Source organism: Electrophorus electricus, chromosome 4, assembly GCF_013358815.1.
Source record: "Electrophorus electricus isolate fEleEle1 chromosome 4, fEleEle1.pri, whole genome shotgun sequence".
NCBI lineage: Eukaryota > Metazoa > Chordata > Actinopteri > Gymnotiformes > Gymnotidae > Electrophorus > Electrophorus electricus.
The window spans coordinates 10,730,930-10,754,833 of record NC_049538.1 but is presented as its reverse complement, the minus strand read 5'-3'; the positions used below and the strand labels follow the sequence as shown (position 1 = coordinate 10,754,833).

Sequence of the window (23,904 nt, the reverse complement as noted above, 5' to 3'; positions counted from 1 at the left end):
GAGGACGCCATAACACCAAATCAGTGTTTTCCCGAGCGGCTCCCGTTAAATAACGACTCCCGGCTGTCGCGCGGTGTGGTTTAAACATGGCGGACTGCATCGCCGCACGTTTGTCGGCTCAGGAGCAGCACATCGAGGCGCTGAGCAGAGAGATAACGCGGCTCCGCGATGGGCTGTCCGGAGCGCAGGTTTCCGCCGCCCTGGCTGACAGTCCCGAGCTGGGAAACCTGCGCAGCGAGAACGAGAAGCTGAAGTACCGGCTCGTTCACCTCCGCCGCAGTCTGCGAGCGGAGTTGGAGCTCGAGACGCACGGTCACGCCAGCGGGGAAAAAGGCCACGAGCCACATAACAAAGCTTTAAGCGAGAAAGGCAAGAAGACCGTGGTTGAAGCACGGCGGAAAGAACCGAAAGAACGCACGCTTCAGAAGGTTTGCCTCGTAAAGTGTGAATATAATTGTTAGATTTATTATTATGCGGTGATATCACAACACTGGAATTAGTTGGTACTGGGTGAGTTGGGGAAAGTAAGCTACATTAAATGGATAGATAATTGTCTGTGGATGTACTTCTGCTAGATACAGTATTAGAGCCTTAGGAGCTGAGACGTAACGGATTTATTATTTATGAGAAACATGCAAAACACTGCATTGGATGACATGCTGGTGTTGTCTGTTCTGACATGCACACTGTAGAATGCTACGCAAGCCAAGCCTCCAGAAGCCCGAAATACGGCAGACAAGCACAAGAAGAGGCAGAAACCCAAAGAAGGAGGAGCGGAGGAGGTATTTTAAAAATGAAAAGCCTCCTTCTGAGTTTGAGTATTTTTAAACTCATCCCTAGCACAGCTGGACAAAAGCCAGTTAGTGATCCACAGTATACATATGTTACATCGGTATTGCATCAGTAAAACTTGCCACCCTTTGTAGACCGAATTTAGGGTGTCCCTTATTTATACTGACCTGGGAACAGTTGTCCCTGTCCCAGTGTATTACTACAAACTGCAGAACTGGTGTCAGATCACAGTAAAAATAAATTGTTTAATTGTGTCATGTATAATTGTGTGTAATTATCAGCCTTTTTAATCACCTATAATCTTAATGTTTGATGTGTGTTTCAGTTATCATATTTGTGTTGTGACTGCATGTTGCACTACACGGCTTCAGTCCTTTCTATAAAAAATTAGCACCACTAGGACTGTTGGTGCAGGGCAGGGTGATGCACATTGACTACACATAGCCAGTGCAGCCCAGCCCAGCCCAGTGCAGCCAGCCGTGTTCCACTCCTCTTCTCCTAACACTTGCCTTCACCTCCGCGATGCAGCTACACCCGTGGCCCAGCTACATCTCCCAGCGCCTGGAGCTCTACGAGCGGCTGAAGAAGGAGAGCGACACCTTGCTGTCCAAGCGGGCGGCCCACAGCCTGCCCATCCGGGTGCAACTGCCCGATGGCCAGGATGTGGAGGCGCAGTCCTGGATCAGCACCCCGTACCAGCTGGCCTGTGGCATCAGGTCGGCAGCTAAGAGTCTGTTCCCTTACTGGTTCACATAGATGCATGTGTAAAGCCCCCAGTACATGCTTGATGGATGCTGTTGTGAATTTGGGTGCTATTATTAGTAGTAGTAGCAGCAGCAGCAATAGTGATGAGCGTGCGTAAATGCGGCAGGAATCATAAGTCAGCATTACTAATTTAAATATCATTAAAGATGCACCCTAGTGAACCAGTTAAATGAATGAAATGCAGATCATTGTTTGGTGGCAACAACAGCAGTACTAAGAGAAACCCTACATCCACTGAAACAGTACTGTACCATTTCATAGTACTATGCAGTATGTTTCATCTGCCTCTTGATGGGGAACTTCATGCCTTGTTTTGGGCCTGGAGGTGGTCCTTTTTTTCCCCCCCAAGTGTGTTCCAGCAATGTGTGCTGTGTCAGTCAGGGTCTGGCCGACAGCTGTGTGATCGCCCGTGTGGACGGCAACCTGTGGGACCTGGACCGGCCGTTGGAGGAGGACTGCTCTCTGGAACTGCTGCGTTTCGACCACGAAGACGCCCGGGCCGTGAGTGTGTGATGACGCTGTAATGTTCCGGCAGAAAATGCGCAAGTGGTGTCAGAAGTGTTACTGTTACTCGCAAAGTGTTGCCATAAATATTTTTGGTCAAGTAGCAGGAGTTGTTTGGTGGACAGTAGCCGTTGAAACGGTGGAATATGATGCTGAGAAGCAAGGGAATGGCCCAGGGTGTGTGCGGTGACGCCCAGGCCGCGGGTGTGTAGGGCTGTCCTTTCAGCCCACACGTAGCCTAGAATTGAAGGAAATGTCAACCGGGTTTGGTTACCAGTAAATCAAATGTACATACTGTGTCATGTGATATGCACCAATGCCGTAACTGATATTTGGACAGTTGCATGTCTGTTATTAATGTGTAGTGCTCAAATACTAATGTAAATGGACAGAAAAGTCCAAAATGAAGGTAAACCCTAATGTGTAACAAGCACTAGTAGGTCTTTGTGGCATATTGTCTAGTTTGTGAGGTGTGTAACGGATAGTCTGAGCTCTGCTGTGACATACCTGTGTGCAGGTATACTGGCACTCCAGTGCTCATGTCCTGGGAGAGGCCATGGAACGCTTCTATGGAGGCTGCCTCTGTTACGGCCCACCTATCGAGAACGGCTTCTACTACGACATGTTCCTGGATGGGCCAAGGTGAGTACAGATGATGCAGAAGTAAGGATTCACCCTTCAGTGAGATCTTTTTCTCTTTAAAGCACTATTTCTATTTGTAAACCAACTTATTAGACTATATATTGTGAATTATCTTCTTTGTTTCTATATATTTTACTTTATTATATATTTATACGTTATAAATTGTAAGTGACTAATTTGGTCAGAAGTATTGGTTTAATATTGGTTTAATAGTGGCGTGATTCTATAAAAGTGTGAGCTGTGTGTGTCTGGTTTTCTCTCCACCAGAGGAGTTTCAAGCGGTGAGTTTGGTGATCTGGAAGCCATCTGCAAGAACATCATGAAAGACAAGCAGCCTTTTGAGAGGCTGGAGATCAGCAAGCAGACACTACTGGAGATGTTCAAGGTAAGATAAGCCCTGTTATGCCTACACTAAAAGTACATCTTATATGAAGTGTTTTTGTGTGTGCTGCAGTAATCTAGTTAAGAACCTTGTTTCTGTGTGACGCTGACTCTTGGTTTCCAGTATAACAAGTTTAAATGTCGTATCCTGAATGAGAAAGTGAGCACCCCCACCACTACCGTGTACAGGTAAATCCACCAGCACCAGAGAAAGCTGCAGTGATCTGATGAGAGGAGCTTTTATCTTTTCACACGAGCTACTCGTTGGTGAACATTTGAGGTTAACTAAGGCTAACGGCTAATGCTAACTAGTGAGAGGTGTAGTTGCTTACTCAATAATTAGCATTGCTGCTGTATTCTTGAGAATAGCCTGGTCTGGTCCTTACTGGCCTCCTCTGACTGTACTCCAGATGTGGTCCCCTCATCGATTTGTGTCGAGGTCCACACGTGCGACATACAGGCAAGATCAAAGCACTGAAGGTCTACAAGGTATGTCGACCTTTCAAGTCGTACGTCCACGATGACGACCCAGTTTCTGCCATAAAGCCCCACTGAAAGATCTGACTCTGTTCAACAAATCATTCCTGCAATTAATATTTGTCTATGATTTATTTGCAATGTGTTTGTAGCATGACTGAGAGCAAAGTGTCATTTGTTTTGTATGGAAGTCAAACTTGCTTCGGGTCCGTGTGGGGTACCATTTAGCTTGGCTAACCCTGACGTTCCCCTTTTGTGCATTTGTAGAACTCTTCCACATACTGGGAAGGTCGTGCAGACATGGAGACGCTCCAGCGCATCTACGGGATCTCGTTCCCAGATAGCAAGATGCTCAAAGAGTGGGAGCGATTTCAGGAAGAGGCCAAGAACCGAGACCACCGCAAAATCGGAAAGGTGAGCCGAGACCAAGTGCGAACCGGCCACAACAGAGTATACACTTCCCAGGAGGCAGTGGTGCCACACGAGCATCAAACCGTCTCATCACGGATGCGTTCATATGGGACTGGCTTGTTTAGGGTCTTTCATCTCCACAACAGCACAGGAAGTGTCAGGAATGATTTCACTTTCTTCCACTTGGTACTTCCACAGAGAAATAAGATGGATCTGAGCAACCATGCTTGGTATTCAGGGATGGATTCTGTATTTCTGGGGCCCCGAGCAAAGACACTTTTTTTTACCGATCTTATACAATCTTTACCCATCTCCTCACAGAACTGAACACCCTGGTTTCTTTTCCTTAATTTTCTTTCTCTTTAGGGCGTCGTTGGGATTTGAGCGTTTCATGGTTGCGTTCAAGATTCCCGATTAACTAGCTAGTGTGTTACGATATCTCTTTAGTGTCAAACAGTGCTAAAAATATAAATGTGTTTTATTTATTTATTTATTTTCCAGCCAGCAGGGCCCCCCCGATCTCTGGGGCCCCACACGTTTGCGTAGTGGTAAAGACCACCACAGTTGGTATTCATGAGGTTGCAGCCAAGAACTGTGGCTCAGTATAAGGAATCTTCAAAAGCTAGAAAACTGGCTTTGTCTGGGGAAGAGAAAGGGGACAGTCACTGTGTCCTTCAAGGAACATGGGAGACGACTTCATTTGCCTGAAAAAATTAGGTCCACTGCTACTGTTTCCAGGTCTTGGGTAAACCCGGATAACAAAGGTGCGATTTGATTAGAAGTTCATTCCCAGATTTATGGATTTGATTGAGCCAATTGTGATATAGCTGGGAGTTTGCAACTGAATTTGCTGTTTGGCTTTTGCCTTTGCTTAGAAGTCTAATTTAGAGCCAGTGATTAAGGCTGTTTTTCTCCCTAGACCTCAACACGCCCTCTCGCTTGTGCTAAAAGTGGGTGTAGCCAAGCTGTCACTCAAATGGAGGCCAACCGCCTCCAGGAGATCTTTCGTCTTTCTGCCTTGATCCTGCACACAATCATACTGCACTGAAAATATACATTTACCATCCAAAATCTGATTTCAATTTTAATTTTAATCTGCGTTTTTACTTGAAATGTAAGTTTTATTTTCAGTATCAGTAGCTTTGCTCTTATGTTTGCATCAAATAAAAGAAGCAAGCATAACCTCATACAAGGTACTGTATTACAAAGTTCCTAACTTGAGACATAATGCATAGAGCAGATCTTCACTCCTGTGCATCTCGGTGAAGAAGACATGTGAAAATCGAAGACATTGCTTATGTCACGTTCTCAATTAAAGTGTGATTGATATGCTCCCCTGATCGTGTGATGACCAGCTGGTTCTCTAAGAGACGGCTTCATGTTTTTCTCTCTCTCTCTCTCTCTCTCTCGCTCTCTCTCATATATTCACACATATATAATATTATACACGCCCGCGCACACACACAAGGATGGCTTTCAGCCACTCCACCACAGAAGACTATGGAGAGCTGAATTATTTGCTCTGTTCGGCCAGGGGCCATACGTTCAGGCTTTTCGGAGTTTGGAGGGGTCTGGGGACAGGTTGTCTTATGAATTCACAGCAGATTTTATGCTGTGTGTCACTTCAGTCCCCCATGGAGATGAAAAGCTGTAGCACATCACGTCCTCCAACTGAGAACATGAGGGGTTGTTCACTCCAGATTCTTCTTCCCTCCTCTCTCTCGCGTATGATTCAGGACCAGGAGCTGTTCTTTTTCCATGATCTGAGTCCTGGCAGCTGTTTTTTCTTACCCCGTGGTGCCTACATTTACAACACGCTCACCGAGTTCATCAGGGTAAGACTTTCTACACACTTATGGAATCTAGCACCTACCACACCAAATACTAACGAAGTCTGCAACCTGCCACACTAGACGGCTATCTTTTCTAACATGTAGGTGTTGTCTTTTATGCAAGAGCAACATTTACAAAGAAAAGTGCTTGTCCACATATCATATTTTAGATTTTATACTTAGCAGTTTTAATACATTTGTAGAATTTTCTTTTTATTACTGCAACAATAAAGGCATTGGGATTAACTGATTGGCCCTTATGAAAATGTGTAAATTTATGTGACTGTGTTTACACCCTCCTGGGGGTAATAAGTCCTCGCTATGTGGTTTTCTTCCAGCAAGTTCTGCTCTGTAGTTAACATGTCTTTGAGCTTGGGCAGGTTCTTCTTAGCGTGACCCCTTCTTGTCATGTGTATCTGTGCTGTCCACCCAGGAGGAGTACTGGAGGAGAGGTTTCCAGGAAGTGGCATCCCCCAACATCTACAACAGCAAACTGTGGGAGACGTCAGGCCACTGGCAGCACTACAGTGAGAACATGTTCTCCTTCCCTGTAGAGCAGGACGTCTTCGCCCTCAAGCCCATGAACTGCCCAGGGCACTGGTATGTTCTATGTGTGTGTGATTGTGTGTGTGGTGCTTGAAAGATTTGAACCCTTTACAAGTTTCTCTATTTCTGCATAAATGTGACCTAAAACTTTATCAGAATGTCACACAAGTCCCAAAAGTAGATAAAGAGAACCAAATCAAACATGAGACAAATCATTTATTTATTGAGGAACATTATCCAATATTACATATCTGTGAGTGTCATGTGTTTTTGTGTATATTGATTGATTGATTGACTGACATACTACTTTGCTAGATAAATATAATATAGAATAAAATAAAATTTACAAATTACCCCCCCCCCCCCCAGTCTAATGTTCAGTCATCGGCCGCGATCTTGGCGCGAGTTGCCCCTGAGGCTTGCTGACTTTGGTGTGCTGCATCGTAACGAGCTCTCCGGGACGCTCACGGGACTCACCCGGGTCCGCCGCTTCCAACAGGATGACGCACATATCTTCTGTACCGTGGAGCAGGTATGCCAATCAAGTATGGCTCTGGAATTCATGTGCATTCAATTGTGGAATTAACACACATGCGCTGTTCAGAAATGGGAAAAGATGTTTTAAAACATGCATGTAACCATTCTGATTATGAAGTGAGTTGAACATTTCATTTCATTTATAGATCCACTAAGTACATCTCCCCATGGTATGTTACTGCTTTCCCATCAGAAGGTGTTCTGACCTAGATGCTGGGGAGGAACATAAAATGGGATTAAACCAGTCCCTCTGGGATTATTTAATCTGCTGCTCTGCTTCCAGATTGAGTCCGAGATGAAGGGTTGTCTGGACTTCCTCCGCTGCGTATACGATGTGTTTGGCTTCTCCTTCCAGCTGCACCTGTCCACCCGCCCTGAGAAATTCCTTGGCGACATCACCCTCTGGAACGAGGCTGAGGAGGTACTGTTCTCACCAAGGCCCTAATCTAGGATTATTCTAGGTAATTTTAGAATCAGGAAATTGAAGTTACTGAAGTTCTACTCTAGAAGACGTTTGGATTTTCCTGTGTATTTTGCAGCAACTGGAGAACAGCCTGAATGAATTTGGTGAACCGTGGAAGCTGAACCCAGGAGATGGCGCTTTTTATGGCCCAAAGGTTGGTCTGCAGAAATTTCTGTTTCGTGGAACTGCCGTGAATTATGAACCATTGCATTTTAGAAACTTCAAACGTTCCCATTTTTGGCTCTACAGATTGACATCAAGATTAAGGATGCCATCGGGCGCTACCACCAATGTGCCACCATTCAGCTGGACTTCCAGCTGCCTATTCGATTCAGCTTGACATATGTCGGGTGAGGAAGTGTCCAAGACCCGCCCACAGTGGTAGCACAGTCAGACTCGCGAATTACTCACGCTGCCTTCAATCTGCTGCTGTTTCTAGGATTATGCGCGCCATCTATTTGCAGTGCGTTACCGTTAAACCGCATTCCCATGAACGAACGCTGTGATGTGTGTGCTCCCTCGCAGGAAAGACGGGGATGACAGAGCCAGGCCTGTTATAATCCACCGTGCAATCCTGGGCTCTGTAGAGAGAATGATCGCCATCCTTACTGAGAACTACGCTGGAAAATGGTACAGTAATAATACCCTCTCATTCATGCAGCACAACACAGCAGAAGTACTGAGTATAAGTACTGAGTATAATATATAGGCCAGGCTGTTAACTCATTATTGTGTGTTAATTAAGTACCTGTGTTCATATAGAACATGCGTAAACAAACATAGCTTTGTCTTCTAATTTGGACTCCTCCCTTTTTCTCAGGCCACTGTGGCTGTCTCCCCATCAGGTGATGGTGGTGCCTGTTAATCCGTCCCTTGAGGAATATGCCAGTAAAGTAGGCTGCTCCGTCATGCTCTAATATTTATTTATTTGTTTGTTTGTTTGTTTATTACACTTTATCTAAATGCATTATGGGTCACCAACACAGAAGAAACCCAATCCTCGTCAAGCGAAATCACTTTTGGTACCTGAATTTAAAGGTGCATGTCTCAGACCTTTTTGGTTAAGACGCCTGGTCTTTCATCACCTTGTAATTTCTGCATTTTAAGCCATGTGGGCCTAGAATGTGGGCCCAGGTGCTGTTGTGTGACTCACTACGGAAGGCCCTGCCCCTCTGCAGGTGTGTAAGCAGTTCGTGGAGGCAGGCTTCATGGCGGACGTGGACCTCGACGCCAGCTGCCTTCTGAACAAGAAAATCCGCAACGCCCAGCTAGCCCAGTACAACTTCATTTTGGGTACGCCCGCACTTGATTTCACTACAAAACATCCATCATTTGAGCAGGAATGCTGTCTGACAGACTGCTAGGTGCTGTGTGTGTGTGTGTGTGTGTGTGTGTGTGTGTGTGTGTGTGTGTGTGTGTGTGTGTGTGTGTGTGTGTGTGATTAGATGAAAAGCCACTTCACATGTTTTCTGCATTCATGTCCTTGCCCCATGAATGAATCTTCAGGCCCTTTGAAGAGGGAATTGTGCTTTGCTGTCGGGGCAGCTGTTGTTCTTGTAGATCAACCACCATGACTAACAACTAACTGTTTGTTTTGGTTTGTTTTTTTTTTCTCCCCCGACTTGATGTTGTCCTTGGCAGTGGTGGGTGAGAAGGAGAAGATGACTAACAGCGTGAACGTGCGCACTAGGGACAACGGAATCCACGGCGAGCTGACTGTGCCTGAGGTCCTGGCCCGCCTCATGCTCCTCAGACAGTCCCGGTGCAGGAACGCTGAGGAGGTGTTCTGATCCCAGACATGGACCAGATCCCAATTCCAAAAAGATGAACCTACTCACACTTCCAACAGCTACTTGCATTTCTAGGAAAAATCAACAATGAAGGGCTCTGCAAATTTTTATTTTAAATTAATTTTGATTCTGTTTAACCTGTATTATGAATTTTTTGATTATTCAGTAACATCTATTGGGATGAATAGAAGACATGATGAAGAGTTTTGATTTATCGGCTCAGTCTTGTTTTCTGTGAGTGAGTAGGATCTTTTTTGTGTCTGGGGTTGGGATTAGGGTTAAAGAGAGCTGTGGTGAGGCAGAAAGGACAGGGCAAAGTGGGAATTGTAGGTCATGTTTAAGTGGAACAGAGTAGTGGAGTTGTGATGATTAGAAAATGTTTATCAAGGCAGAATTATTCCACTGGAACGTACCAGACCATTACTGGGCGAGTGGGAAAGCGATGTGGTAAAGTAACATTTCACTTGAAGGCTTGTGAACGCGGAAGATATTGACTGAATGTCCTGCCAGTGATGATTTTTTGAAATGCACTAAATGTTTCCATAAAAGAACGTAAAGGTCTGTTATTTCGTAAATGGAATGTTCTCTTAAATGGAAGCTTAACTTGCGTGACATTATGAACGATGTTCATGAAATAAATGGTGAAACCCGTGACTTTATCCTGCTTCAGTATGTAGGGGGTAGTTGTGCGTGAGCGAGTGAGAGAGCGCATATGAAGAAAAAAATGCAAATAAGGACTTTTCTTAAACCACAGAAGCGAAATATATCGCGTGAGAAACCATCAAACGACACTGAATGTTTTGTAGTTTACCATGAAAAAAATCCGCTTAGAAATATCAAAATATAAATAAATAAATAAGATCTCTATATAGCAGCGGCCAATGGTTGCTTGGTGACGTATGGTTCCCGGAAGCGTGTTCTGAACTCTGAATGATGGCTAATGGCTTGACGAGGGGCTTTGAAAGGGGACGAAACATCATGAGATCCTATGGCATTCTATCATTGCTGCTCGTTGATCTTTTCTTCAGATCTGCAAGTGGTATGACGGACGACTAAAACACAAAAGAAGCGTTGTTACTGTTGTCGACGAGCTAGTTTAGCACACTTTGATGGCTAGCTAACGTTAGCCGATGCTGTCTAGGCTAGCTAACTGCCATCGTGAATCTTTGTCAGTTAACGGCGTGTTTAAGCTGTATTTCATAATTAACTGAACTGTTCACCTAAAAGACGTCTAGCTACAGATTTCGTGGCCATTCCATCCATCCAACTAGATTGACGAGCGTGTTCACAACAGCATGAAGCTAGCTGATGCTACAATAGTGCTAGGGTATTTTTTTAATTTTTTTTATTTTTTTTAAAGATACGAAAATTTGCCTTCCAAATATAGCTAGGTGATCTGGGCGGACGTGGACTAGTACATTGTTGAGATATCTTGGCTTTGGTTCCGCTTCCAAATAGCGCTGTTCTTTTCTGTTCGAAAGGTTACTTGAGCTCCGCGTATACGGGTGAAGGCCCTCCGCGCAACACATATACATCTCCGGCCAGCTCGAGTCAAACCAGCCCGGGTCTATCCACAGCATCGTCAAGTGAGTCGCTGTGTTCCAGAAATAGTATGATATTTAGCTGAATTCTGCTATTGGTCTCGGTATCTGTGCCTTTAATCTGTCATTCTTTGGTCCTTTCAGAGTCCGCAGTTGACAACGAGAAGTACACAGCCAAATGTCCTAGCGGGGGACTGTGCAGTAAGTTACCAGCAGACTGCTTCAACTGTTCCTACCATCACAACTGCAGTTATGGCAAGCCAACCAATTTCACCTGCAGCACCAATACTGGAGTGCACTGTGTGGTATGTGTGCCCGACATTTACACAATTTATTCACTTTTTATCCATGAAAATAAATGAATAAGGTTTCATTTCTAGCTAGATGTTTGAGTCTATTCACATTGCTTTTTACATTGGCTCAAGAGGGCTCGTACTTTGCCGTCAATCCAGACGTGCTGATACTCTTCACGGACTATGACGTTCTGTCAGATATTCTAGTGTTTTCCTGGTTTACGCCACTGTGGAATAATCCCTGCCCTGTGTGGTTGCGTCTCCTCAGGATGGGTCAAAGAGGCAACAGAAAACCTTTAACCTGACTGTTGCCTGCCAGTTTTGCTGGCAGCTGGATCCGTCTCAGTACCGCTGTAACATCTCCACCATCTGCACGACTGTGGCGTGCCCTCGCAAGCGCTACAAGGCCACCTGTAAGGTCCTGGATCATGTCAACTGCTTAGGTGTGGATTCCCCTTTTCTTTGTGGGTGGGCAGGGGGGCTTACATAGTATACTGTCTGTTAATTACTATCAGAGTGTTGGTCTTTGCAATACCTACATAGTCATTAAAAAAAGGAAGTAAGTAGAAGAGCATACTGTGACCATATAAACCGGATCATTTCCTGTTGCGTAGTGTGCATCCTGACCGGTGACTGATGTTCCAGATGTTCTGTGGAACTTTTGATTAATCATGGCATTCAAATGATCCTGTCATTTTGGTCAATATAAATCAAACCAAACCTTTTCACCCAAAACATATCATAAACACCAGTGTTTTTTAAATATATTGTAAGGCATTTCACAATTGCAGTATGTAGCTAGCAATATAATTGCAATATGTTACTTCATATAAAATATGTATAAGCTATAATATGTCCATAAACAATAATATAGTATGCATATTTCGCAACCCTAGTGGCTAGAAACACACAGATTCATGTCTAATGTTGGAATCAAATGTACTTTCCGGGTTTGTCTGTTGTAGCAACGTTTTCAAGTGGCTAATTATAAAATATGGGACAAAAATATAATGCAGGCCTGATATTCACTACTGAGTTACCAGTTTTATAATGACCTCCCACCTTCACATGAATGGTACATTCCAGTAAGACTACAGTGTGTGGAGTAAAAATTAGTCATATCGAGCACCAGTTCGTGTTCTGAAATAAGCACAGCGAGTGATGTTGACTGTACCAAGATGGTTGTTTGGGTGTGTTTGTTCTTGCATCCCTCCATCATCCTGAGCTTTTCGACACCCAACCATTTCAAGGGATTAGGGAGAGTGGTGAGAAAAGAGGTCAGTAATCCTTTGGACAGGGACCATTTTGTGGGTCAGAGGGGTCAAGGGAGAAAGGCAAGAATCGTGAAAGCATGAAAGCCAGGCAGATTATGTCCAAATTCACTGCGTGTTTGGCGCGTCATTTCGAAATGCACCACTTGTCAGACTTTGTGTCAATAGATATGGCAGCCGAAGACAGTGTCTGGGTAGCAGGCTTGTCTGAGATGGACAAGATGAAAGTGTGTTTCCAATGGGCACACACCGGGGCGTCCTGATTGGATGATGGCAGTTTCCTTTTGCATCATGTTGACGTAAGGATCAGAGTGTTTTGACAGTGGTGGCAGGGTGCGTGCAGCGTGATCTGGGCGTGTGTTAGACCCCCGATACCTGTTGAAGGACATGGGGCAGCATTAGGTAATGTGTGCAAGGAACCTTTTGCTTTTCTGTACATTTGGGACAAGTAAAGGCACTGGAGTCGTATCCTAGGGTCCGTTAGCCAGTTTGTCTCTTGCAAACCTGAAGAGAGGACGGTCAGGTGCATCTGAGCACACATGACCTGTTGACCGGTAATGCCTTGCACAGCTCCGATGCCCGCTGTTATACAGCAGCTATTTTAGTCTGCACTCTGTCATGCAGTGTCCCCCGGAGACACAATACAAAAGAATCATTCAAATGTTTTCATAGCGAGAGCTTGAAGGTGCGTTCCAGAGAGGTAGTGTGGGTAGTAGTACACTCCTACAGCTGTAACACTGCATTTGAAAAGTGGCTGTCTTTTGTGCAATGTTCCGTAGACTTCCCGTGAGTGTAGGCAGTTGAGGCGCCGGATAAAGGGAGCAGGCCCTTTGATATAATCCTTTGATATAAAGGGGACAGCCTGACGAGTAGGTTCTCCACGAGCACGGAGAAGACGGCTTTTCTTTTTATGGTAAAACGTTTGAAAATGATAAGTGGTAAGGAGTGCAGTGTGTCTGTCTTCAGCGCTCGCATGAAGGACTATGGGGCATATGAACTAGGAATAAGGAGTTTTATCTCTAGATGGTGCATTTGCAAAATTCCTTGCAACATATTAAAATCACACTGGTGAATCATTGATGTTGGGAAGATAAGAACTCCTGAATTGTTGTCCAGTTGTTTACATATGTTTCCATTGCTTGTTGCAATTGTTGCCACATATGAATGATGCGATTCATCAAAACCCAACATCTTGGGCATCTGTGATTTTGTTAGAACGCTCAGAAACAGTGAAATGTAGTGAAGTTGGATGAACACTGACATCTTTGAACATTCAGGCCTCAGTGTGGCAAAGGCCAATACTGCAGTGCAGATGAACCAACAGCCCTTATGTAGACCTGCTGCAGTATCAGTCAAATGTGTGAGCAACTTTGGCACGCAGGCTGAGTCTGTTTTATCTGAACAGGGCAAAGGGAATTTCAGAAGCGTCTCTTCTGCAACTGGACTGGGGGATATAAATGGTCTACAGCGCTGACGCTCAGGTAATTCACTCGCCTGAGCTCAGGTAATGCGCTCACCTGAGCTTGGGCTCCCCCTCTCTCTACCGAGGGGCGGAGTCTGTACAGTGAAAGAATCAATCCTGGCCTTGTGTGAAATGTCCCTTATGGTCCACTCCAGGCTCTGGGCCTCTCACCACATAATATCCAAATACACCATTTTCTCTCTTAATTCAAGGCCAGATGTGAAATGTGAGATTCTTGAGTGTACGTAAGATGTATAAGCAAACAATGGACAGTGGGGAAATAAAAGGGGCGTCTCTTTTCCACTCTGCCGAGACAGCGTTTGTAATTAGTCACAAGACAAGGCAACACCAGACTCATGAGCAGAAAATATCTGACGGACTAAATGCCAGGAAAACCTAGTCATTTTACTAACTATGTAGGCCTGGGGACATATTCTACACAAATCCAGTGATGTATCAACATATGCAGTATTTATTCTTGAGTAGCCTATGACTAATCTAGGCAAATTACATTGCTAATCAGGTTCTAAAATAATTAGTCTGCTTAAAAAAACTAAAATAAAAAAAACCGTAATCAGATGTTCCTTTAAAGTGGCGATGGGGTAAGACGCTGCATAAGAGTAGGGTTCAGGGTCGACTGCAGCATGTCAGTTCTGTTATAATGCCACAAAAACCAAAAAGACGGACCTTCTGCTGACACTCACCTGGGGGGGAGGGGTCATCTGCGTCAGACGTGATGCCTGCTACAGGGCCCTCAACCGGGTTATGTTCCTCTGTGCCAGCGAGGTGCTCAGAATACCCTAGAGTCGTGTACCGAGACAGGCTGCTTAGCTTCCGAGTCGGAACTGGGCTGTGTATAATGAAGACAAACGCGTAGACAGACAATGGTGCACGGTATAAAACCAGCCGACCTTCCAGCTGATCGATAGCTTAATGTGCTGCTGGCACTTTGCCAGGCTTGTCGGAGTAAGCTGGCTTGATCGGGTTCACCCACTTTCTGCAGTACAAGCTACGGTGTAAAACAGGATAATTACGCTGTCTGTATCACAATCAAGGTTATGTCGTAAATGGCCCTGAGAATGGAAAGTTAGTGGATTGCAGAGACTTGCTTGTTTCACCCATTTGATGGACAAAATGTGTGTGTGTGTGTGTGTGTGTGTGTGTGTGTGTGTGTGTGTGTGTGTGTGTGTGTGTGTGTGTGTGTGTGTGTGTGTGTGTGTGTGTGTGTGTGTGTGTGTGTGTCTGTCTCCTGGTTCTCTGCAGCATTACCCTGGGTGGGTTCGGCGCTGACCGGTTCTATCTGGGCCAGTGGAGGGAGGGGCTGGGCAAACTCTTCAGCTTTGGAGGTTTGGGCATCTGGACCCTGATCGATGTCCTGCTCATCGCTGTCGGTTACGTGGGGCCGGCCGATGGCTCTCTCTACATCTAAGACTCTGACACGGCAGAAGACAAAAACAAACCATGGACCAAACGTCACCACTCCCAGCCAGTTCAAAGACAATGTTATGGATTACGGACCCCCCCCCCCCCCGTTTCTTTTAGAGCCCACCTGGCTGGCTCCATAGTGATTACGTGATTTCCAGTCCTTTTGGCATGTGTGCGGGCATCCACACTCCCTCTGCCACCATTCCCATCTGCGCGGGGAGCTCTGGCTCCGCGGCTGCGAGTTTGGCTCCTGGCGCTGCCGAGACAGGCGGTGCGTTGCAGTGTGTGAGGGGAGGGCATCTGCAGCTGGCGCGTGCCCCACACCGCCAACGTGCCGGGGTTTTACCTCCCCCAGACGGAGCCTGAAGGAGAAGGTGGAGTCTGACTGAAGCTTGGACGCTTTCCACGATCGTTTTGTCCTCGTGTCGTCCCGGAGATGAGGCGATGTCCCGACAGAGAGGCAGCCCTCCCTCCCTACCTCCCTCCCTCCCTCGCACCTTTGGCCGCTGTAGCTTATAGACGTGCAGAGTCCTTTGGAGGGTGGTTCAAGTCTTTTTATGCTGAGAAGGAACAGGACTTCCCTAAAGATGTCACTTGTGTATTTCACCACGCAGTGTAGCATCACAACTGTATATAAAAACGGTGTGTTGTGATAAATTTGTATAGACTGTCATCACGTTTGTGCCGTTATGTATCATTCGTTTGCTTGTTTGGCTTTCGTTAAGCGCTCAAACAGGATATGGTTATAGGAACCCTTCCGTCACCACTGTCGGTTTGTGTGGCGTCAGCAAGGCCATTGGGTTTCATGGTTCCCGTATACTCACTGTCCAATCAGGTTTTGAAGACCTTACCACTCCCATGATGCATGACCAGGGAAGGAGAGATTACAAATAAATCGTGCAAACCTGCAAAACAAGGTAGTCCTGTGAAATGGAGTCCTCTTGTGGCTGTTCACGTAATAGAGCTCTGACCTGTGAAATGTCTGGTCGTGTTTCTCTGGACCGTCAGATTAAGCAGTTTTACAGGCTTGGTTTCCAGCTACAGATTAAACTTCTTCATGAATTAAATCATGATGATAAAATAAGAAAGACCAAAGGCAGCCAAATCTTATAGGGTGCGTGTTTGTGTGTGCGCCGAAAACCTGTGGGCCGAAACCTGCTTTTCGTGCTTTCGTAACCCTATTAATATTCTCTGAGCTTCCCAAGTACTCTGAATTTCATGAAGCACAGGTCTATATATTTGGCTTTGAAACAGACGTGATGTTAACTGCCTCTACCGCGATTAAGGTGCTCGGTTTACTGTGGCCCCTTTTATTTGTGGATCAAGCCTGCTGGTCTGGATGTTATCTGGAAAGCGACGATGGCAGTGAGCGCTAGAATGAACTCCACGTCCCTTTACCAGGACGTTCGCCGCACGCTTCAGCGCTTCACAGCCGTCCGCCACTGTCGCTAGCCGGCCCCCCTCCAGCGCTCCGACACCAGTGATCCCACGTCTGACGCAGGTGGGCCTACGTCGCACAGCGGGAAGCAGTTCTCGTTCCGCCTCCTCCGCACAGCCCACGTAACACATGTTGACCTCTCTGAGGTCTGAATAAAGTGAACTTCCATTAGTAAATGTTTCCCTTTATGGGCTTTCCAAAAGTCAGGCGGTTCAGAAGCCTGTTTCTGGGTCAGTGATAACATAAAATGAAACTATAAAAATGTCTTTTTTGGTGTTTGTTTAGGTGAAAGACAAAGCTTTGCTCACTTCATAACTCAGGCTTTTGCTCACCAATCCCAATGTTGGGATCTCAGTGTAGGTTTCATTAGGTACATCAGACTGCTGTCAGGGTGATTGGAGAAATTATTCACCAGTTTGACAACTGGAAGCATTGTTTCTTCATTTCCCAGTATTTTGTGTGTGTGTGTGTGTGTATATATACATGTTCTCTGTTGCAATGTAGGGTCAGTATAACACCAGTCCACCCACACTTTTTTCCCACATGCTGGTGCACTCACACTATATGTTGCCAGCCTCTGATCCAAGCCTGTACCTCGCTCACATCTCAGAGCTAAACCCAGCACTCAGTAAGGAAAGTGAGAGGGTAACACAAACACACACACCCACGTGAATTCATTGGTTAGTGAGCCAACTTTGGCTGAATTTAAGGAAACACTTGAACTTAAGGAGTTGGTTTGAACAGTTATACTGAACTCATCTTAGGACAAACCAGTTTGCTTGGGAACCAGAGTCCAGCCAGTAGCAGATGTGGTATGAGTAGCCTCATGTGGAGGCCTGGGGGGTGGAGTTACAAGGAAGAACCAATCAGCAGAATTTGCCTCAGCTTGCCCCAGGATAAAGCCCCAAACCCCTCTTTTCTCTGCACCTACCCCAGACAGCAGTTATTCTACCACTTCCTTACAGGTGGAGAAATAAAGGCTTCTGTGGACCTTGTAGGTGGAGAATACATTCCAGGTTTCACAACAGCAAAAAAAAAAAAAATTGATCCAGTTTATATAATATATGGAAAACATTAAATCTGCACAGCTTTATGGAGAGCCTTTTTGTTTTGGTTATGGAGTAGATTAGAAATGAAAGTTATGGGGACTATGTGCTTGGATATGGAACTAAAACCAAAAACCACTGCACTTGTTTACATACAGCACCATGTAAACATACACGGTGTTTCAGATTCAGAAGCCGGGAAAAGCTCTTACAGGCTTGATGGGGAGTTTTTCTTTGGCTCAATTTTTAACCTAAGCTATACTTAAAGCAACATGGGGCAAAGCATTAGCACCAGCAATGCCTTCTGTAGCCTAGCAAATTACACCTGCCAACATTTTTGACAGCCAAGACATCCTTCTGCTTTGTGGGTTTGCACTGTGACACCACTGAAGTAGCAAAACTTAAGTTTCCTTCCATCACTGACCAAACTTAATTGACTTCAGATTACAAAATATACCACAAAATAAGCAATGAGGAAAAAAAGATGCGCAGAGCACCATTGCCAATAGGGAAAGGGAACCTTGGCCCGGGTCAGAACTTTAGGCACTGAAAGGATGGTGATGGCTACTGTAACAGAGGTTTTAAAAAAGCACTGCGATCTCGGTCCAGTAGCGTGTTCTGCACCACAGTTAGTGAAAACCAGCCCAAAGGCCCCATATCCATGACAACTGGGAGCATCAAATGCCTTGCTTTTTTTCTGGGTATTTTAGTCATAATCTGTTCAGAAAATTGGCCCCTCAGACATCTTTTAGTTCAAAAAGATCACTATTCATCAAGACTAATCCCATCTCCTGTAGCAAATTAGCTCAATTTTAAAAACTAATTTAGAAAATGAGTTTCAAAACTGGTGAAAAGAGTGAGAGAACAGGGATTGCAATGAAATGAAGAGGGGGAGGGGAAACTAAAATTACATCAGTTACACAAGAGAACATGATCCAATATGTTGTTGGACTAAACAGCCCCTGTGCGACTTTTAACCTCACTCCACTAAATTCACTTTAAATTACACCGTTTCCGCAGCCAGCTTTTCTTTGGGCCATCCATGGTTGCTAAGAAACATTAAAACTTTCACGCTGTGGAATAAATTATTTTGGAGATAATGGAGCACATCATTTAAGTCTGTTGGTTCATCTCCTTAAAAACACAATTGTGTCCACACTCCACGGACGAGCGTCCGGAGCCCCGCTACACCATGTGTGTTTAATGGAACCAGGAGGCCGGCATGGCTCTTTGGAGAGACTTTGCTCCAAGAAGGCTACACAGGTTAGTTAACAACCCCGCAAAAAAGGGGTGTGGGTACTTAAACGGTTTGCCAGAAGCTGGCCAGCCAGCCTCCCACGACCTGCTCATCGGAGATAAAGTCAATTAATCATGAGCTTGGGGTGTCACTGGTAACCCCAAAGCCTCGCGTTGGCATAAATAAACACAAAGAGCTAGCAGTCAGTAAAGACGGCGAACAGGAACAGATGAATGCCACAGTAGTGATTTTATTTGTACAATAGGAAATATGCTGTGCATTGCCTCTGATCGGCAAACGCGAAGCATTTTTACACACTGTAGCCTGAACCCTCACTACCACGTCTCTCGTACACCTGAACGAAGCACAACGGGCCTCTGTTGGGCACAGACAATACTCTGACGCATCCCTGCAAGAACAGTAACCTCTAAAATAGAAAGTGGTCCCGGAAAGGCAGAAAACTCAAAATACCAAAGGAAAGAACGAAAGTGTTCTAGGAGATTACTATTCCAGCAAATGCCCAAATGAAAGACATATGGAAAGAGCAGACTTAACTGCTGCTTTTTAGGTGCTTGACATTTAACAAGGCAATATGGTGGTGGTCATATCAAAACCACACGCCTAAACCACTGTCCACATCAACAAAGTTACAACATTCACAAGAGTTCATTAGAGTAAGAGTTACACACCTCAAGACCAAGGACATAAAAAGAACCTTAAATTTAAAATAATAATAATAATAATAATAATAATAATAATAATAATAATAAAATAAGAAGCCCCCTCCAAGTTTGTCCATCCTGGGTTTGTGGTTCCATTTTTGCACTTATAGCAGCCTCCTGCTCTAATACCAATGAATACCAATTTCTAATGAAATTATGATGTCCATATGAAGCAAAAACAAAACCATACATATAAAAATGTATTTCAAAGACAAGTCAAGCAGACAGTGACATGTAACTGTTCCAAGTTTGGAGCTTAGGGTCAGGATGGCTGGACCCGCAGTGGGCCGTGTTCTGCAGTTTCGGAGGTAGTGAGGGTCCCCACATTTGAGTCAAGTTTGCGTGCCTGCAGCCTTGCCCCGCTCGGCCACAGAAACCCCGTGAAACCCGCGCGTACCATCCGGGCCCCTGGGGAGCCGCACCACACCTGGGGGAAGACCATCCGCGTTCTGGATCTTTCTTCCCAGCATGGGACTCCCGACCGGGCTACTCTCCTGGCTGGCGACCTGCTTCCTGCGCTGGACCCAGGGGCTTCCGGAGGGAGTCAGGCTGCTGTCTGAGGAATAGTCCGCCCAGCGTCGGCCCGGCTCGGGGCTCAGCCTGCCCTCGCTGGCAAGGGGAGACTTGCCGGAGTGGGGAGCCTTGCGTTGGGAGCAGGGGCTGGCCCGGGGGCTGTTCCAGGGGCTGGTGCGCGGCGACACGGCCGGACTCAGGTGGAAGTTGGGGCCTCCGCTGACGGGGCTCAGCTTGTTGCACGAGCGCGACTTCCGGGTGAGTCGAGGCGAGGTGGGGTTGCTCTCCGTCTCTGAGGAGCTGCAGGCCGAGTCATCGCCGTGGTACTGCAGTTCACGCACGCGACTGTTGAGCGAGCGGCTCTTGCGCAGCCCGCCGCCGCCGGCCTCCTCCCGTGGCCGTTCTTTGGGCGCCTTCTTTTTAGGCGGCTTGGTGCCGATCAGTACCACCTTCAGCCCCAGCAGGCCTCTGCCATCGCCGTCTCCACCCAGATAGGCCTCGTGGGCCCTCACCGCTGCCTCCACCTCCTCAAACTCCACGATGGCACACTCCTCGGTTCCCAGCTGCGAGTAGCGGGCACTCAGCTTCTTCAGGTCAGGGGGCAGGTCTTTGCCAGGCTTCAGGACCCGCACCGAGGCGATCGGGCCGTACGCCCCGAAGGCCTTCAGCAGAAGCTCCATGAGGCGCTCCTGCTGGGCAGAGCCGGGGCTCCCGTCGCCAGCCCCGCCCCCCCCCCGCCAGAGCCACGCCCAGCTCGGGCCAGCGCTGCAGCTCGCTGAGGAGCAGCATGCGGCTGGGCAGCGATTCACTGGCGAACACCGGCACTGTGGTCCGGCGCCGCACCTTCCGCCCCTCCTCGTTCAGCTCCAGCAGGGTGGACTGGCGCAGCGCGTATGCCGTGGTCCTCCAGTCCCGCGTCAGGTGCTTCACCTCACACACACACACACAAACACACACACAAACACACTTCAGTGCTCACTTACTGCACCCTTCAATTCATGACACTAACTGGGTTTATGAAAATGCAAATAAGGGATGTGGAATAAGTCTTTAAGAAAACGGACACGCAGTCTAAACTGATCCGGAAACAAACTGATCCAGCTTAACTCCTCATTTAATGCCTACTACGTTTGCAAAGAAGAGAACTACTTCAGCGCCTGTGCTCTCAGCCCACTCGTACTGCAGTGTTAATTGCCAGAGCAACTTCTGGCTTGCTCATAATTGCTACGGTAAAACATCTGTTGAGAATGCTTCCACATGGCCCAAACAAGAGAGGCGTGTGTGGTGCATTTTGCCTAGCATCTGTTGTCTCTGGTGTCCTTGCTTTGATGACGGTTTGAGGGTTGCATCAGATAAGCAGGAAGTGGATGTTAGGGGAAGTCAGACTGCAGCTTGCAAGTTTGCCTTTACGTGGGGACCGCCTATAACAGTTCATCGTGGCTGTAATACTTCTACTGGCACACAGGGCAACTGCCTAAAACACTTTCAGGAAATTCACACCGATAGACATTTAGCTGACGCTTTTTATCCAAAGCGACTTACAATTATGACTGAACACAACTTGAGTAATTGTGGATTAAGGGCATCACTCAAGGGCCCAACAGTGGCAACCTGGCTGTGAAGGGATATAAACTGGTAACCCTTTGATTACTAGTCCAGTACCTTAACCACTGAACTACCACTGCCCCCCCTATTTAAAATGTCGGGGCAATCAGCGCCGCCGGAAAGAATAAACTGTTGAGCTGAGATGCACTGTATTCAAATGTTAGATTTCTTTCTAAATTAAGACTTGAGGTAAAGTGCATGTCCACCTCCCTGACATGCCAGTAGATCCCAGCACAGATGGGTCAACACCACCAACCTTCTTGAAGGACGTGAGGAGCTTGACGCTGACGAAACCGAGCTTATTCCTGCGGACGTGCTTGAGCAGAAAGGCGTCGTGTTCCAGGTTCTCGTCCGACAGGTAGAACTCGATCTGTGCGATGAGCTTCTGGGTCAGCTCGGGGTCGGGGGGCCGCCAGCTCTCCTCCTCCAGCTCCCCGCCACTAGTGCCAGCACCACTAGGCGGGAGGAAGAAACTAAATGACTCGCGCCAGGGGAGTAACCCTTTGACATCGGGCAGAAGTTGGTGGTTTTGGCAGAAGGGGCTTCTCAGCAGACTGCAAACCCCCCCCGAAAATCTATTCCATTCTGCCTTAAACGCTGCCAAGTGCCCAGCACAGCGCGCCAAGGCCTCGCCATCTGATGACCGCGCAGTGACGGATAAACACATGGTGCTCCACGACTGTCGAGCGCCGCAGCAACAGGGGGAACGCTCTTAAACAACTCGGCGCTCCAAACATTTCTCTATTGTCCCAAAGTGTCTTGATTATACAATATGCCTACTTGATTGATCGCAAAAAAAAATTCTTTAAAAAAAAAAAAAAGTGTCCAAGAATGAAATATAATTGATGACTCACCGGCTTCAAGCATCCTCCCACGCCCTTTAAAAGCGCGAGCGCCTAAACAGACTGCTCCAGCGGATATTCACCCTTTTCAACGAGTGCAGTGATTAACGCAGCGAGTGCGCGAGAGGAAAACCCTTTACGGACAAAAAGGCGTCATATACCTCCCACACCACCACTAGGCAATGAACTGCACCGACATAGCCTAACGCGCTTCACGCGACGTGCACGAGGAACAGTGCTCTGGGCTGCACTCCCAGCCTATTCAGAAAACTTGTGACAACTTGTCAGAAAGCGGCCTCGTGAAGGAGGCAGGATTCTGCGAAGTGTGCGGACTGCTGAATGCCACACGTTCGCCTAGGGTCAGCAAGCAGAAAATAGCCAGGTGTGACGCAGGGGAATTAAAAGCAACAGGTCTGGTGCCATTCCCAGAGCCGACACGCGCCGCCTGCGTCACCCACACACCGTGCACGGGCGCTCGCATAATCCCTTAGACCAGATTCAATTCCAGATGGATTAGTCTGCAACTTTTAGGCAACCCATAAGTCGCAAAAGCTTATTTCTCCTTCTGTTACTGAATGCAACTGATGACTATGTTGCTTTCGATTAAAAAAAGACAACAACTTTTATTCATTCACGAAAAACATAACGAAGTGTGTCCCCACCTAGATTTATCATGCTTCGCGATTTCGTCCTCACTGCAGCTGCCTCCGTGAAGATCTAGGTTGTTGGAAGAGAGCTCTTCGTCCGGCTCCTCGTCCTCCGCTGCTTGGATAGCAACGGTTATCGTTACCTGAGTCCCCATTTCTTGCAGGTGGTTGTCCACGCTAATTACGTCGACAAGCGACCGAACGGAAGCGCCGGACAGCGGTTCGAGAGAGCTTGGCGATTCCGTAGCAGCACTCATGACAGTGGGGAACGTGTCGGCTCTCGGCTCGTCGGCGTCTTTGGTAGTGCTTCGCGGATTGCCGTTTGTGTTCGGCGGGGAACCGGAATCGGCGGCGTAGGACGGATATAAAGTTCGATGCTTTTGGCACCAGCGCCTGCGGATGGCGAAGGGAGCCCCCAAGATGCGCTCCACAGCGTGCCAGAACTCCCAGATTCTGCCCCACGGAAAATCCGCTGGCGGCGACGCGGGGCTGTCAGCAGCTAGCGAGACACAGCTAGGAGGACGGGAGGCGGCAGGCACGGAGTCTTGTGCTGTTACTTCCTCATATGTAAGAGGTTTTCTACGTTTGAGACGAGCCCTAGGATTGGGCAACGGCAAGTCTCCGCACTCATCCCCAACCCACCAGCAAAAGCCTAACCTCAGCCAAGAGGGGGGCAGGAGGAACGAGAACAGGCGCAGGAACGCGTTCACTAAAGCTTGCAT

At 46.9% G+C, this 23,904-nt stretch overlaps 3 protein-coding genes across 4 annotated transcripts; 2 read left to right on the top strand and 1 right to left on the bottom strand.

Moving 5' to 3' along the window:
• The first annotated feature begins 60 nt into the window (after positions 1–60).
• Positions 61–9,794, top strand: tars3 (threonyl-tRNA synthetase 3). 2 transcript variants are annotated; one of them, XM_027020071.2, is made up of 19 exons: positions 62–428; positions 693–782; positions 1,321–1,508; positions 1,935–2,058; positions 2,579–2,703; positions 2,971–3,088; positions 3,209–3,273; positions 3,495–3,573; positions 3,829–3,975; positions 5,709–5,807; positions 6,238–6,404; positions 6,720–6,882; positions 7,171–7,308; positions 7,427–7,504; positions 7,600–7,700; positions 7,876–7,980; positions 8,171–8,243; positions 8,529–8,643; positions 8,992–9,794. In XM_027020071.2, the coding sequence occupies exons 1-19, from the start codon at positions 87–89 to the stop codon at positions 9,138–9,140; spliced, it is 2,466 nt and encodes an 821-aa protein (XP_026875872.2). In that variant the 5' UTR covers positions 62–86; the 3' UTR covers positions 9,141–9,794. The 2 variants fall into 2 exon arrangements, with proteins under 2 accessions (XP_026875880.2, XP_026875872.2); XM_027020079.2 differs by lacking the exon at positions 5,709–5,807 and having other exon boundaries at positions 61–428.
• Positions 9,795–10,052: 258 nt separating this feature from the next.
• Positions 10,053–16,111, top strand: tm2d3 (TM2 domain containing 3). Its single transcript, XM_027021602.2, has 6 exons — positions 10,053–10,179; positions 10,622–10,726; positions 10,826–10,986; positions 11,243–11,417; positions 13,651–13,726; positions 14,971–16,111. The coding sequence occupies exons 1-6, from the start codon at positions 10,071–10,073 to the stop codon at positions 15,134–15,136; spliced, it is 792 nt and encodes a 263-aa protein (XP_026877403.2). The 5' UTR covers positions 10,053–10,070; the 3' UTR covers positions 15,137–16,111.
• A 2,972-nt stretch (positions 16,112–19,083) lies between these two features.
• larp6a (La ribonucleoprotein 6, translational regulator a) lies at positions 19,084–23,904 on the bottom strand. The gene is given in 4 exon segments (XM_027020518.2): positions 19,084–20,822; positions 20,824–21,018; positions 21,950–22,148; positions 23,198–23,904. Coding segments are annotated over 4 exon segments (2,016 nt in total). The 3' UTR covers positions 19,084–19,907.